The sequence below is a fragment of the Thunnus maccoyii genome, chromosome 7 (assembly GCF_910596095.1).
Source record: "Thunnus maccoyii chromosome 7, fThuMac1.1, whole genome shotgun sequence".
NCBI lineage: Eukaryota > Metazoa > Chordata > Actinopteri > Scombriformes > Scombridae > Thunnus > Thunnus maccoyii.
The window spans coordinates 27,660,777-27,676,821 of NC_056539.1; the positions used below are offsets into that span (position 1 = coordinate 27,660,777).

General features: G+C 37.4%; 2 protein-coding genes across 2 annotated transcripts; one reads left to right on the plus strand and one right to left on the minus strand.

The window, feature by feature from the left end:
• Positions 1–737: 737 nt before the first annotated feature.
• Positions 738–7,828, minus strand: kng1 (kininogen 1). Its single transcript, XM_042417011.1, has 9 exons — positions 7,768–7,828; positions 7,519–7,618; positions 6,005–6,151; positions 4,982–5,098; positions 4,647–4,722; positions 2,112–2,281; positions 1,883–1,993; positions 1,685–1,780; positions 738–1,058 (listed from the first exon to the last, which is right to left on the minus strand). Exons 2-9 carry the CDS (start codon positions 7,582–7,584, stop codon positions 738–740), a joined length of 1,104 nt encoding a protein of 367 aa, XP_042272945.1. The 5' UTR covers positions 7,585–7,618; positions 7,768–7,828.
• Positions 7,829–10,377: 2,549 nt separating this feature from the next.
• On the plus strand, positions 10,378–16,045 carry LOC121900281 (lysosome-associated membrane glycoprotein 3). The gene is made up of 7 exons (XM_042416473.1): positions 10,378–10,510; positions 11,682–11,783; positions 12,911–12,993; positions 13,314–13,439; positions 14,067–14,139; positions 14,239–14,409; positions 15,538–16,045. The coding sequence occupies exons 1-7, from the start codon at positions 10,453–10,455 to the stop codon at positions 15,675–15,677; spliced, it is 753 nt and encodes a 250-aa protein (XP_042272407.1). The 5' UTR covers positions 10,378–10,452; the 3' UTR covers positions 15,678–16,045.

Consider the following 16,045-nt stretch of genomic DNA (forward strand, 5'->3'; position numbering starts at 1 on the left):
GATTGATTTCAAGCTAACTGAAAAGTGAATTTGAATGTTTATTCCTTTAAAATACGATATTAACAGACCGGAAAGATCATTTGAAGCAATGAAAAAAGTGCTGTGAGTTTGTAACGGCTAGTCACGGGATACTGTGTTAGGAGAAAAACACGCTGTGAACTTTGTATCCTCTGATCAAACAGCTGAATACTGTCTGTCCATGTGGAAGTAAGTAATTACACCACATTTTCTACTGTAAAAAAAAAAAAAGCATTCATTTATATTCACACATTAAAATCAGCACAGATCAACTTTTTATTTTATTTTCCCTTTGAGAAGTTTTCCAATGTAAACCCAGTGCTTGTCATCTCTCATTGCCTTAATTTATTCAAAAGAATTATCAAACTGGCAATACTTCTTCCTGCTAAACTTGCAAAAAAAATTAATAAAATTAATACAATAACAATATAGCAGTTAATATTTAGCTCTGGCTTCATTTAGTCCTTTTTTCCATAGTGTTTTCTGAGGAGTTACAGGGCCCCAAAATGGTTTGCCTACTTTCTTTCCCCCCTTTGAAAACTGATAATTTCATTACCAAAACCCTTCTGCTTTCGTAGCTTTAATTCTGCACAATATCCCTGCAGATGTGCCCTCAGAAAAATCCCTGCAATGGGAGACTAGTCTACAAAACAACAGCAAGGAAAACTGTTGGGACAGCGTGACGAGTGAGATTATTTTTTGAATATAACTGTTGTTTTTTATTTTTGTCCCACCAGGTCTGTATCAGTGAGGGCCCCTTCTACTGAGGGCTTGGGGGAAGCCAACTCTGCGGTAGCCTTCGTGGGAGCTGCACCAGTGTGGACTGGGTTGAAGGGTTTCCAGGGCTTGGATGGGCAATGGAAGGGGTCGTCATTCACAGCTTTTGAAGCTTTGGAGGCTGACGTGTCTTCCTCAGATGATTCCTCCTTGGTTGAGACCTTGACGGGGGGTGGTGAGGGTTGAGATGGACCAGTAGCGGGACGGTCGAAAATAACGTTCCTGAGCGGAGACCAGCCGGGAGGACGGCGCCTGGTTAATATCTGAAGAAAAGAATACAATATGTGGATGAATAGGTGGATTTATACCTTCATCACTGCCATAGACTTCTTCTGAATTGCTCCCATGGAACATTTTCTAACTGAATAATCATTTTAGGGTGAAAGTTTGGCAAAGCCTTTAGCATTGACAGTGAAATTGATTGATTGATAACCTATTTTACATTGTCAGTGTGTTCATAGCATTGTCACTATTACTGTCTAATTCATAAGCTCTCAAAATAGTTCAAAATGCAGTGAAAAAGTTAAAGTTTATGTAATTCAACATAGATTTATTTCAAATTGAACCAAGACACAAAACTTAATGACAGGCTGGTGAATTTGACGCAAGAACCGAATATTTTTCTGAACAGTTGGTGGAGAAGAAAATTGAAATTAAAGTGAAAGGCTTAAATTTGTCAAGAACACAACTCTAAATTAATTCTAATGTTGGTTTGTGTCTAGTGGTTGTATGGATAGGAAATCATTTGCTAATAAATTTGTTTTAAGGCAATCCTCTATCAGAGCTTTGGGTTTGTCATCAGGTTGTTGAACTTTTCTGACCCCAAGTGGCCAAAAAAAGAACGATGAATTCCTCCAGTAAGTTCATATAAAAGTGGCTAAATTCTTACCGTAGGCAGTGCACCTTGTTCACACTTTAACTCGGCATCTGGGGCCTCAAGTCTCCATGGTGCTACATCCACTGTAGAGTTACAGTTAAAGAACTCCTGCATACACATAAATACATAGAGAGAGATACGTCAGGTCAAATAAGCCTGGAAGACATCACATCGTATGAGTGATGATGCAGGTTTGGTATCCATGTTTACCGCATTCTCTTCATCAGGGACACACAACTCGTTGAGGTCTTTGTGTTCAGACTTGGCGCAGGTGGTCTTCTTCACATCAAATCTCAGCTTGAATCTGAAACCTGCAACCACCTGCACGGATACACACACACACACACACACACACACAGTATGGTAAGAAAAATAGTACACATTATCTTCACCTGACATTCTTCCCACGTCATCGCCCACCATTGCACCCAGTCTCTACCTGTCTGGTGGCTTGGCCGATACTGTGCAGGGTGAACAGGTGTGTAGACTCAGAGATGGAGTTATACTTGGAGATGGAGGCGGAAAGAGGAACCTTAATGTCCTCTGAGTTCGTATCAATATCCTCGGGGCAGCCCAAACAGGAAGCTTTCTCTGGGAAGATGTAATCATCTGGAGGAGGAAATATATCGTGAAAAGGAAAGGAAAGAATGAAGTAGAGGTTAACTATTAACTTTGTAGCTGGAATACTGATTAGCAGAGATTAATAAAGCTTCCCCTATAAATGTTTAATAATATGAATAAATGGGGAAGTGAGCTTGTGACCAGAGGATCGCCAGTTCAATCACCCAGACGGGCAGGATATATCTGGGTGGGGAAGAAGAAGCAGCGCCTGCCCCTCCCTCATTACCACCACTGAGATGCCCTTGAGCAAGGCCCTTAACCCCAACTGAGCTCCAGTTGAGCTGTCCAGTGGATGGCAGATCAGACTGTGGTTGTACTGGGCAGCTTCCAGGTATGAATGTGTAACTGTGTGAATTTGATCAGGGTGTTCCTGATAAAGAGAGCATTGCTCTAAGAGAAACTCCCCTGAATAAATACAGGTTAAAAAAAAAAGAGGTCAAAGCTACGGCAGCGTAGTGCTGCATCACGAAAAATATTCATAGTAGTTATATCATGAAACGCTCTCATTAAAATAAATGTTATAACATCATGTTATAATACAAGTTATAGTATATTTTTCTCATTGTCAACAAATCACATAAAAAGTAAGTTTGTTCCTTCTGAAGATATAAATCTTTGAAAAACAGCTCATGAATAGATTGTTTCATATTTATTAAAACAGCTGGGCACTGTAGTTTTTAGCAAATGGTAGTCAAATAGGAGTAAATAGTGTATTAGCTGGGGACTATTTTCAGCTGCAAATTTAAATGCACTAGTTAGTTATTTGTGGCCACAGGACGGCATGTATGGAATTGACTCAAAATAAACTACATATTGTAACTGTTTTTAATAGTTTTTGCATAATAGTGGAGCTCTATGGCACAGAGGAATACAATATGTTTTCTCTGCACAGGTCAAACATTTCAGTTACATTAATTCATTGTTATTTTTGTTCTTTTTATGTGATTTGGGTCGGGAAAGTATTGTTACTTTTCTTAATTCACATTTGATTGATAAGGTTGTCTAGCTTATGTGAAATCCAAATCTTTTTTAACACCCATTCACACATTGACTCATGTGACTCTGATGACTCTCACATGACACCTGGGTGAGCTGACGAGATGTAAAGACCCCACACAGGTACACACACAGGTAACTACCTCAGACTCCTGATCAGTCAGAACTATAGAAAAATTTTGGATCAGAGGCGAGACGTCTTCAAGAATCTAATGCAAGTCCAGCTGCCCTTGACTTAATGTAGCCCTTCTGGTTATATCATGTTTGCTATAAGGGTCGGGTAAAAGAAGCTGTCACTACACCTTCATTTAGCTTTGGAAAGCTTATCTGATAATTAATTTACAGACAAACAGGTTGAGTTGAAAGTGTCAAGGTCAGCACCCACGACTGAAATGTAATGTTGAGTATCATCTGCGTAGATGTGATAATTGATGTTATCGCATGTTGTCATGTGATAGTTATAGTCTGTAGCTACATAAAATATTCATCAATCAAAAGATTTAAGACTGATTTAAGACCAGATTCATGTCACATTTTTAAAGTAGGTGCTGATGATGCAGACAGCTTGTTTACTTAATCTATTTTAATATTCCTTAAAGGTAATTTGTTCAAGGCCAGACCTCACTGAAACACACAGATATTACTTTATCATGAAGAGGACTATTTCAACCTGAGTCATGAAAAGCTGCAAAATATTTTGGGGAATATTTTGGAGGTCAACTGTGGGCTGATTAGGTAAACAGAGTAAAGTCTAGACTAAGTCGCTGCCTTTTATGGCGAGATAAGTTAATATTATGCTTTCTTTATCTACAGATAGTGTTGATATATTACCCAATCAGCCCTCTTTGTATCCTCTGTGCTGACCAGCACACATTTTCCTCTATGACTCACTGTTTTCTTAATGAGAAATTCTGTATTTTTTCCTGTGATTAACATCTGCCGTGGTGGACTATATCGATTGGACGATCTGGAAATCTTTTGTCTCGCTCAGTGAAGTTTTTTTTCATTTTACTGGCTGAGACGGGACTGGAAATGTCCTGGTGATGAGCCACTGGTACTGTAATTAACGACTCAAATGAGGTCCTGGAAAAGTTTTTAAAAAATCTTGTTTATTGAGACCATTTTGAAAAAATACCTCACTTTAAAACCATTTCTCCCTTGAGTGTCCCAGATTATTCCACACTACAAAAAACATGAGGCGATGTGAATTGATCACACATTGTATATTTAAGTAAAAATGTCTCACTGCACTGGAAGCTTATTCTGCTGGTTTTTACTTTGTGTCATAACTGTGAAATCAATAATGTTATGCAGAGTTTAATCTCCCGGATCCATGTGAGATCATTTATTTACTCACCTAGCAGGCAATCCACCTGTTCAGTGTCTGTTTCTGTGTCTGTCATGTAGACTGTGGCATTGCATGAAAGGGGCCTCTGCAAGAACAACAGGACAGATGATATGATTATGATTGGTGCTAATAACAGTCAATATGATTGTATAATCCAAATATTTACATTATTTACTGATTCCAACTGCAAACAATACTCTCTGCTCCGATTGCTCCAAATATTCAGGTGTCACATTAAATCTGCAGTTTATTACAGTTTATTTTAATTTAACCTCCACAGAAATAAATGGAGGGCTGTTTTTTTCATGAATATCAGCAACTCTTTCTCATCTCATTGTCATTACCTTGCGTCCTATAGGCAGATAGTCGCAGTCTGTCCAGGGTTTCTTGCTGCTTACTTGACAATCACTCCTCCTGCTGGTGAACTTCAGTGAGTACACAGAACCTGAGCCGTTCTCTGACTAGAGAGGGACACACACACACACACACACACACACACACACACACACACACACACACATACACACACACACACATAATCAGTATGTACCAGGGGTCAAAGTGTTTCAGCATAATTTCCTAGAATTGCTTGCTAATCGTCCCACAGCTTCAATTCCCTTTTGTTTCATCATCACTCTCCGGTTTCAGCACAGTGTGGATTTTGTCCATTAGATCAGTTCACATCATTTATTTTCCACAACACTGGAAAAATGTTGTTTTTAATTCTATAAACTAAGATCGATTTGCACATGTAAAAATAACTTTGAATTATGGCTACTCAATTTCATGGTTTTTTTTAAATTTTTTTTACTACATTTCATTTATTTTATAAACATTTATCTGACAGGAAGCTACAAATATTGCTCAGATTAACATGCAAAACATGCAATAAGCTCATAAAATGTTATGCATTCCTGTAGTTAAAAACAGCAAGACAGAACTAATTAGTAAGAAAAGCATTTTTCTGCAAAATTTGTAGTTGACAGATAATAGTTCTGTGAAGGAGAAAAACTTCCTCATATACTGTATCCTCACTAAGTTTGTCTGTGCTTTTACTATATATTACATTCCCATTTTTACATGTATGACAGCGGCTTTATATGGAGTCGTTTGACAGCTACAACAATGAAATACAGGTAAGACAATAATGCAACACTGTAGAAGCAACCATTCACCAATAAAAACTACAATAATTTAAAGAAAATCTTGCAGCCAACAGCCATTCTCTGCAATTTTATAATCTATACTGCTGGAATATTAGCAATACTTTGTAATATTTTCCCTTTAACACCTTGTTAGATAATAACGGAAATTACATGTCATAAAATTCTGGGCACAAAGCCACATCCTTTTTGCAGCCGCCGTACCTTGCTGGCTGATAGTATCTGATAGAAGGCCAGCTTATGTCCGGTAGTGAGCCTCTCATTGAACTTGTGCACAGCGCTGGTCACAGCCTTCTGCACAGCTGGGTCATCACAGAAAATGAGGATGCCTGGCCGGACCTCCACTGTCTCCTGGAAGAGGAGAATAATGACGAAATCATTACAACTTCCAAGAACTAATAAAGAAGCTCCTAATCTTTGGACCTACTGAAGTAGTCACAGGATAAATCTGAAGATGAACACAAAATTAGGTTTGACTTTTCTCCAGTCTTTGCTTTTACTGGTGAAATACTGATAGTCTTACCTTTTCTTTTAATTAGACACACTCACACTTAGTCATACTGCTAACAGCTCATACAAACTGTTACAAGCAGCGGTGGAACGTAACCACGTAGATTTACTCAAGGGCTGTATGTTTGTACAGTTTTGTGGTACTCTCCTTGTTTATTTCCATTTTCTGCAATTTAATACTATTATATATGCACTGCACGGTATATCTACTACACTAAATTTCATCTGAAAATATTGTAGTTTTTACACCACTACATGTACTTGACAGCCATAGGTTTTTACATATTAAATTTTACACACAAAATATGATTATCTTATGAAATATGATGCACTGACACAGATTAAACTGTCGAAAAGTTACATCAACATGCCTCTTACATGTTAATAAAAACTCAATAATGTGAGAGTTGCATAACAAGAACTTATACTTTCAATACTTGTAATGTCTTTTTTTCTTTCTTGCATGCAGGACTTTTATTTATTATATAGTATTTTTATTGTACAGTATAGCTACTTTTACTTCTTTTACCACTGGTGAGGTAAAACAGTTGTGAGCGACTTAACCAAAGAACGCTGCACTTTGATTGAATAGAAGTCAGTTCCAGAGTCAGTTTTTATTTTATAAAGTGACATTTAATCACTCAAATCTGTAGCTGTCAGATAAATCATTCTCATAATCCAGAGGTGAAAAGTAACTTGTTACATTTACTCAAGTCTTGCACTTAAGTACAAGTATTTCCATTTTGTGCTACTTCATACTACTACTGCACTATATTTCAGAAAACTGGACTTTTTTTTATCAGCTATGAGTATAACAAACAAAAAAAAAATCAATATTTTCCTTGGAATAATATTGGACTTTTTAGTAGCAATTAAGCAGTTAGCTCCACTCCAAGAAACTGCACCTTTAAAATGCTATTTACATAATACTGAATCAATATCCAATTACATAATGTATTTAATTATGTAATGCTCTGATGGTCATTCAAATCTGCAGATTGAGTAATTTTACTTTGTACTTTTAGTTTTTGCTATAAATGTAATAAAGATTTGCATGCAGGACTTAAATTTGTTCTGCAGTATTGAATATTTCCTCTACTGCTGTCATCTCTTTGCAGCCTAATAGTTCATCTGGTCTTGCAGTGTAATCGAGGTTTAATACCAGAAAAGCAACTAAAAATTGTAATTACAGATTCTTTTCTCCTTACCTGCCCCAAAACTGAGCTGTAGAGGCACAGCAAGCCCAGCACATATAAGCCGACTCCACTCCTCATCGTCTGATCCTGATGGATGTTCGGCTCCGCTCTGCTACGAGACATAAAGGAGTGATATTTAAGAAATGTTAGTGCATGTCATGTACAGATGGAAACCTCCTAAGCCTGGCAGTAAATCAATGTTGCAAACATCTTATTTGAAGAAAAAAGTAAAAAAAAAAAAAAAGAGCAAGTGGTGCTTACAGTTTCTGAATGTGGAGGCCTTCTGTCGATCCTGCTGGGCTTGAAGAGGGAAAACTTGACTCCTCTCCGCAAAGGGATAGACGACAGAATGAATTTCTCCTGAAACTGTGGGCGGGAATCCTGCGAATAATGATGACACACTGATAGACACATACACAGAGGACAGGAGGGCAGAGAGGACACACACACACACACACACACACAGTTATGATCAGTGGGTGAAAGAAAAGTAAATGTTTGCTCATTTGTTTGCCCTCCTACCTGTTGGGTCAATACAGCAGTCAGAGAGAGAGAGCATGTAAGGAAATGTGCTAACTTCCAGTATTAATGATTTTGGAGGAGCAAACATACCTGAACATGGAAAAAACACTACTTTAAATTCAACCACAGTAGACTGGATTGATGTGACTTTATAGCAACAAAAAATTGTCATTATTTAAGGGGCCGTTTTGTGTGTGTGTGTGCGTGTGTGTACTCGGTGGTGTGTTTTGTGTATTTTAACTGGTACTTTGTCCCTGCCGACCTTTATACCACTTTGATTTCTCCACTGCTCGTCTTTGAAATGTGCTCGGATGTTAGACTTCCCATACTGCGGAGGTATCATACAGATTGTGTGTTTGCTTTGCATTTGTGCAAATTACAAGAGTTTACCAAGTGCACTTAACCTGTCAACTGATGTAAACCAACCAAAATCCTCCACGTGTCCCTCATAGATAATTGGCTCTGTGACACTTGAGGAACTATTTTGGGTCCATCATGTATAGGTCTGTATGATCAATACAGTACGTTGGTCCTTACAGTGGCATATTTTGTGGAGACTATGAATAAAAATTGTGATTGTGTAAAAAAATCTAGACATTAGCAGGTTTTTAAAACCATAATTCTGCCCTCTTGTGGTTATTTATGCGTAATGAAATAATGTGCTGATCGACATCACAGCTACAAGTATAAATCCCATCAGAGCTGCAATGATTGATCGATTAGTCTGCAACTATTTTGATATTCAATTAGTCATTTAAGTCAATTTTCAAGCAAAAAATTCCAAACGCCCCCGTGTTCCAGCTTCTCAAATGTGAGATTACATTATAGGAAACTGAATATCTTTGGTTTTTGGACTGTTGATCAGACTAAACAACACAATTGATGACATCATATTTGGCTCTAGTAAAACTGTGATGGCCATTTTTCACTATTTCCTGATGTTTTATTGACTAAACAATTAATCGAAAAAATAACTGGCTTTAAATCACATCAACCAGTGGTTCCCAACCTGGGAATGACACCCACCAGGGGTCGCAAGTGAAAAAAAAAACAAGCTGGCAAATAAAAAAGAGATGACTTATTTTTAAAAACTTTCCTCTCATCTTTGCTTTTTATCTTGTGAATTACTGTATAATTTTACTTCCTCAGGACTCTAACCAATATTTAAAATGTAACATGTAAAAGTTATTACTCTCGTTAAACTGGTAACAAACATATAAATGCAACTGATGATAAAAGGTCACAAGTCGTGTAGACACATCTCCATTTTAAGGCTTCACAAGCCAAAAAGTTCAGAACCACCACCACTTTGTAAACCACATGAACTATTACACTTGTACACCCACAGAACTCAAAATAGATGACTCATATGGAAGGAAATTAGAGTCATATGTGAGATCATTTTAAGCTCAAATTCAAACCGTTTTTATAAAGAAGGATCAGTCATGCGGTCAGGAATGAGTTGGTGCTTGTCACTGAGTTTTTTATAGTATTTTTATTTCATCATTGTTTTGTGTGTATTTGATTGATGAATTTTGTGTATTTTAAAGGCCCATCTAGATACTGGCAGCAGGAGACATCTTGTGTCCAGCAGTTAAACTTTGGAAATGAAAAATATTTGCATGTTTATTTTTGATTTTTCAATAAGAGAGGAATATGAGGCAAATTAACTTTTTTTGTGTGGAAAAACCATGCTAGATACAGATTATCATTAAAAGCAGAGTATTTTTTATATCTTGAAACATATATGGAGGGTATTTTTAGGTTAATTGGAGTTTCAGAACATTTACATCATTTCAACTTTACTTTTCTTGTGATCGACAAGTTATTTAACACCATTGGAGTTGTCCTGAAAGTCACTCATCTCCAGCTCTACGTGGGTTAAAACAAACCATCAACCCGTCCCCAATCAGAAAGAAACCACCTGCTTTATGTGGCTTTTGACTTGGGTGGGTTTTCCTGTTAATCTTTTTTTATTTGGCACTGCTATCTGATTCCTTCCTGTAAGAAAACCTTACGCAATATTTAATATATTATGGATTTTTACTTGCTTTAGTACTTTAACTTTACCATAAAATGAACATATGAACCTGTTTTTCTTCGCCGTTATTACTTTTGATTCAGCAAACTTTACCCACTTTACCCACTCATTAAGCACACTGAGTTCCAGCAACTGTTTTCACAGCTGACACATCATAGTTTCGGGTTGTATGACTGACATGAGTTCACCATCAGAGGTGTCAGCGGTCTCTGTCCCACCTCCTCCTCTGACACTTCACTTCCTCTGCACAAGTCATTTAAGTGTTTAGTACATCAACACAGTTTCACATTTACATGTCAGGCCACAGCTGCAGCATCTCCACTGTGTTTCTAATCTAGTGGCATTATTTTTATCATATTGTGTTTGATTCTTTTCTAACCATAATGATGAAGGGTTACGCAGTTGGATGGTGTCTTTTCTTCCTAGCCGCCATGTTTCCAGGTAAGTTTGATAAGATTCAAATCTAATTTCACCCTCAGATGTTGGACTCTCATGACAGGCTGCTCGTTATGGAGTAATGGAAGGAGGCTTTCACACTCTTACCCACCAGTTTTATTGCATTTTTATCCCAAAAATGAATCACAGTGTGGTAACACAATACAGCTTTTCAAATGAAGCTCATGAAAATGTTAAAAATGGTGAACCGTACATATGATATGATATATGATGACACATATGTTGAGTTTTTGTCAGTTCAATAATGGTGGGAGGGACATTTCTGATGATTTATTTGTTTTTAAATGTGTGAAATTAAATGATAGTGTTCATATTGCTGTTATATTGATTTACCGTCTCTTTAAAGAGTCATATTTCCCTTAAGTAGCTGTCTGCGTGTCTGAGCTGTTGAATTAGGTTTGCTGTCGGTGGTTTCCTCCCCTACACGAAGATCGTTGGTTTACTGACACCTTTGGTGGTCCCACACTCTCTTCCTTTCATGCTCTGTGGTTTAAGTAAACAGAGGATGTGTGAAGATGATTTAAAAATGACCAAAACTCTTTTGCAAGATAAATGTCTATGCAATGTCTTTACTTTTGTTTACCTATATCAATTTATTTTCAAATATCTTGGAAACAGGGGGTCATTAAAGAGAAGACATTTGTGTTAAAGGGTGTGACAGCTTCAACAGAACAGTGTCAATGTTTAATATTATGTGTATTATTCTAAACAAATACTGTGGTTGGTTCTGGGTGTTACTTTTGCTTTTGTCTTACTAAATATAGTGTTTCACTTGTGTTTTGTTGCAAAAATGAAAGAATTTCATTAGTTGATGTGTTTCTTTTTGGGGACAAAGAAGAGGACAAAATGTTGGATGTGATTTTTCTATCTGCTTTACACTTTTAGCATCATTTGCCATCACAAGATCATCGCAAAGCTTTGGTTGTATATGTGTTGGATGAACAGAAGCCTTTTTCTGCTTTGTGCCATAAAGAAATGCAGCAAGTTTCCCACCAAATCCAGTCTGGTGGTTCACGTGAAACACTTTCTAGAGCCAGTCTAAGAACTGCCAAAGCATCGCCAGTTGGAATGTTTTATGGATCTTGAAGTTTTTATATAACAATTTGTAACAGATAATAAATAGACAATAAGAGCGATATGTTTCTTCCTCCATCAGGTGACAGCTCCGCCCAGGCTGCCTCCCGCTCTGAGCTCCACTCTGAGGCTCCGATCTACCAGCCGCCGGTCCTGCGGCCCTCTGAAACCACTCCTCCCACAGGTATAAAAGATCACCTTCATGTCTTACAAACTTATATAATGAAGCCATCTGTTGTAGAAAGTTACAAGGATGTTTGTTGGAGCAGTGGTGGAATCAGGACAAGCTGCACTAAAGTTTTATTCAAGAGATGAAATAGATAAACATAAATATGAGAATTTTCTGAAGAAAATGCTTCTGGTTGCTCTCAGCCGTCATGCTGATTGGACTGATTTTTTTTTTAGCACTTTGGAGATAGTTGGCTGTGTCAGCATATCAAAACTTTTGGGAACGTTTGATCAGCACATAATGAGTCTGTGAGATTTGAAATAAGTCAAACTGTGTAGTTTAATGTCTGAGATGCAATCGGAGTGAATTGGACTCTCAGGAACTTACATGAAGTTTATATCTCATATAAAAGGCATCATTATGAAACCTAAACCTAAACTGTATTCAATCAGTTATGGTAAGAATAGGTTAAGAGTGGCAGGGATCCTTTTAATGTTGTTATAAGTCAAACTATATGGATCTATAATATATCATAAGATTGTTTACAGATGATCAGTGTACATTACTGAGCATTTCAAAATTTGAGTTTCTACTGTAAATATGAGCTGAGATATTAATACAATGACCATCTATGTACTTGTTTTATTATTAAGCTTAACTTTAATTAATAATGAATGTCATATCACCTATCATCTACAAACAATTGTACAGTTTGACATGTGAAACATCTCAGCAGTATAACAACTGTAAAATATCAACCATCAAATATTTAGATCTGTGTATATTTACTGTAACTCGAGAGAACATCAGTGAGGCAGCGACCACTTGCAGTAACAGTATAATATATTCTAGCACATTTGGTTTACTTGCATTTTAAGGTGCATTCGGCACAGTTTACAGTTGTGTTTTTAGACATAAACAGTGAGAAAGGAAGCAATTAGTTGGCTGCGAAAACAAGATCTTAAATTAAATGCCACAATACTCAAAGGGAATAATAGCAGCTTATAAAGGATTGAAGGAGCAAAAATATACATATATCTAGAGGAGACAATGTGTAGAATGTAAAACTTACATTACATTTGATATTTGAGTGGTGTGTGTGTGTGTGTGTGTGTGTGTGTGTGTGTATCTTTTGTTTGCAGGGACCTACGTGATAAAAGACAATAAAGGGAACCCCTGCATCAAAGCCACCATGGGAGCAGGATACATTGTCCTCGAGAAGAAGGTTAGAGGGTGTGACTGGCTCAGCACTGTGTGTGTGTAGGTGTGTGTGTGTGTGTGTGCGCGTGTGTGTGTGTGTGTGTGCGTGTGTGTGTGTGTGTGTGTGCGTGTGTGCACGCATCTGTCAGGGTACATTTTTGAATATTGTTGTGCATGTTTGCCTCAGTGTGGTTTTGTTTCACTGTTCAAACTGTAAAAATCAGCTTTTTAAAAGCACTTGTCTGTCACATTTTTGCAAAAATTAAAAAACCTATTGAGAAGAAACATTTATAAGTGACACTGTCTAGTGATATAAAGTAATATTTCTCTCTTGTGTGTATTCAGAAGACCTGGTATTTCAACCTGGAGCCCTCCAGGGTCATATCTGATGGTAAATGTGACAAAGACACTGCTGTTCTTACTCTCACGCTGCCGGGTAATGCTTCCAGTCTGCAGTTCACCTTCAGAAAGGTACAACAACACATTAAACAATGTACTTCATATGCATATTCAGAGTTAAGCCAGTTTTTCTCTTTATTTACATCTAATCTAATTTTGAGGATGCAAAACAAAAAATGTGGAAGCAAATGTTTAGTAGAAAAACAACACTGTAGTTACAGTTTAGAGCAGAGAACAAATAAATAGTTGTCATAAACCAAAAAGTCCAGATTTGCAAAAAAGTGCCACATGGACAGTTTGAGGCCCAGAAATGTGCTAAATTTCAGTCATTATGAAAACAATAGAGATGAGACGTTGCTCTTCCAACGCTAGTAGGAAATTAACTTGAAATGTGTCTGCAAAACTGCCAAGAAAAGCATTTTTAACTGTTCAGATCAGCACATAAAGAGATTTTCATCCATGTCAAGAGAAAAAGTGACATTTCTCTTTTGCTCTTTATGGAAACCAAACAAATATTCAAGACATATAGTTTCCATATTAATTTCACCCAAGAACATAATACATTTGCACAGAGCCTCAGTGAGTCCAGGTACATGTCAGGATCAAAATATCCACAACAAATGATGAAAAGTTTGTTCACTTGTTTAAAAATGAGCAGATTTCTGACACTACTTCATTTTTCTATATTTTTGTCCTCAGGAAAAGAGTCTTGTCTACGTCAGCAAGCTGACTGCTTACGTGTCTCCTCTGCCTGTCTGCCAGGGCTGCGCCAGTAAGACCAGACAGAGAGAGGACAGAAAACATACAGCTTCTATTTCTGATTTGAAACAATAACATGTTTGTCCCTGTCTTGTTATTTTCTTCCTCCCAGATAAGACTTACTCAGGTTTAATGGCAAATGTCAAGTTGTTTGGAGCAGCTGATGGTAAGAGCTTCAAGTGCAAATCTGAGACTCTGCTCATGACCTCTTCCGTACTGAACGTCAGGCTGGTCCCTCTGCAGATGCAAGCCTTCAGCGTGCCCAAAGAACAGTATGGAAAAGGTGACTGAGCTGATCATTTGGTGCAGGGGTAAATAACACGGCAGCTTAAGTCTGATGATCTGTAGAAGCTGCTGAAACTCATTAATAAATATGTTTCTGGAGGAGGTCTTATAGGTAAATCAGTGCTTGGAGACAAATTGAAGTTGCCTGAATCCTGCTAGGTCAGAGAATTCAAAACAAATGTGATTCTCTGATCCCTTCACAGCTCAGCATAATAATCTTGTTTGTGCTTCCTCTCTGGTGTTAAAAAAACACCAGTTACATGAATATGAATGCCAGTTTTACAAGGTTTTCCATGCATAGAAATACATATATTTTCACATACAGTATATGAACCTCTGTGGGTTTTGAGCTTGTTTTTCTATAGCAGGATCACTTTTTGATCTTGCTTTTTAAAAGACACATTAAAAGGCTGTTTCCCATCCTTTGCAGTTGTGCATAGAACAACCTTATTGGTAGCTTTAGTTTGTGAAATCCTTACCACTCTCTGCTATTAGCTTCTCATGTATTTTGAAGGCAATACAAAAGGGGCCTTCAAAAACTATGCATGATGAATCTCCATGTCTAAAACAGGTGGGCTGCAAGCTGTGCTTTCTATCAGGTTTTATTGTCTTTATTTCTATCGGACATCTGTGCCAGAAACAGGAAGATAAAATAAATAAAACGGAGAGGCCGGTTTGTGACTCTTTTTATTGATTAATGAGACAGGCCTGTCTAGATACACTATGAGCTGCCCATTTTTGATTTTTGAGAAGGCGACATGGTTTTGAAGGTGTAATAATTTGCCCCATTGGACTGTGTTTAATACCGGTGTGATTCTGCTGCAGAATGGTAAATTTAATCTAAATCTATTAGTGTAGTTCTGCACAAACATGAATGATGTGACACAAAATTGAGTTGACAAGCAGTAAACCTACCTGTCCTTGGAACAGTCTACCTGGAGTGTTTATGAGGTTTACATGCTTGGTGTGAATGTGCACAAATTGCTACAAATACAGACTTATAATGCCACAAAAGTGATTCAGATTCTGAGTGAATTAATGACATCTTTTCCTCCACCAACTCCTTGTCTTTTTACTCAAACCCCTGGTCTTTACTTATGTTTAATCCTCCTCGCTTATTTTCCAGAGGTGGAGTGTTGGGCTGATTTTGACAAGAGGGTCATTCCCATCATGATCGGGGCCGCAGTGGTGACCATCTGCCTGATCGCTGTGCTGACCTACTTGTTCATCAGAGACCGCCCCAGACAAGGCTACAACAGGTTCTGAACCCGACGTAAACCTGGATGCAGATACGTCATACTCAGTACCTGTTACAAAAAGTTCTCAGATTTCCTCTCCTTAACTTGTATTTGACTTTTTTTTCTCCAGTGCTGCATCTGATATCATCTAATACAAGCCTAATATCTAATATTTAGCCTGTAAATGCAAACAGTAAGCCTATTGTTGAACTTATTTATCTGACTATTGTTTCTTTAACTTTTTTTAAAAATTTTTTACATTCTCTTTGTAACTACTTACTACCTGAATTTCATTTGTCTTTCATTCTGCTTTCAGTGATACTTTTTGTCATCTGCTGTTTGTTGTAATATCCTGATTTGTTCCTTATTCAACAGTTATTTAATAAAAAGAGAAGT

Coding starts and splice junctions, on each gene's coding strand:
- kng1 (XM_042417011.1), bottom strand. CDS start 7,584: ATGAGGAGTGGAGTCGGCTTATATGTGCTGGGCTTGCTGTGCCTCTAC. Junction 1,781..1,882: donor TCCCTGATGAAGAGAATGCG/GTAAACATGGAT, acceptor ATGTGTATGCAG/GAGTTCTTTAACTGTAACTC. Junction 1,059..1,684: donor AACAAGGTGCACTGCCTACG/GTAAGAATTTAG, acceptor TCTTTTCTTCAG/ATATTAACCAGGCGCCGTCC.
- LOC121900281 (XM_042416473.1), top strand. CDS start 10,453: ATGATGAAGGGTTACGCAGTTGGATGGTGTCTTTTCTTCCTAGCCGCC. Junction 10,511..11,681: donor CCTAGCCGCCATGTTTCCAG/GTAAGTTTGATA, acceptor TTCCTCCATCAG/GTGACAGCTCCGCCCAGGCT. Junction 11,784..12,910: donor TGAAACCACTCCTCCCACAG/GTATAAAAGATC, acceptor TTTTGTTTGCAG/GGACCTACGTGATAAAAGAC.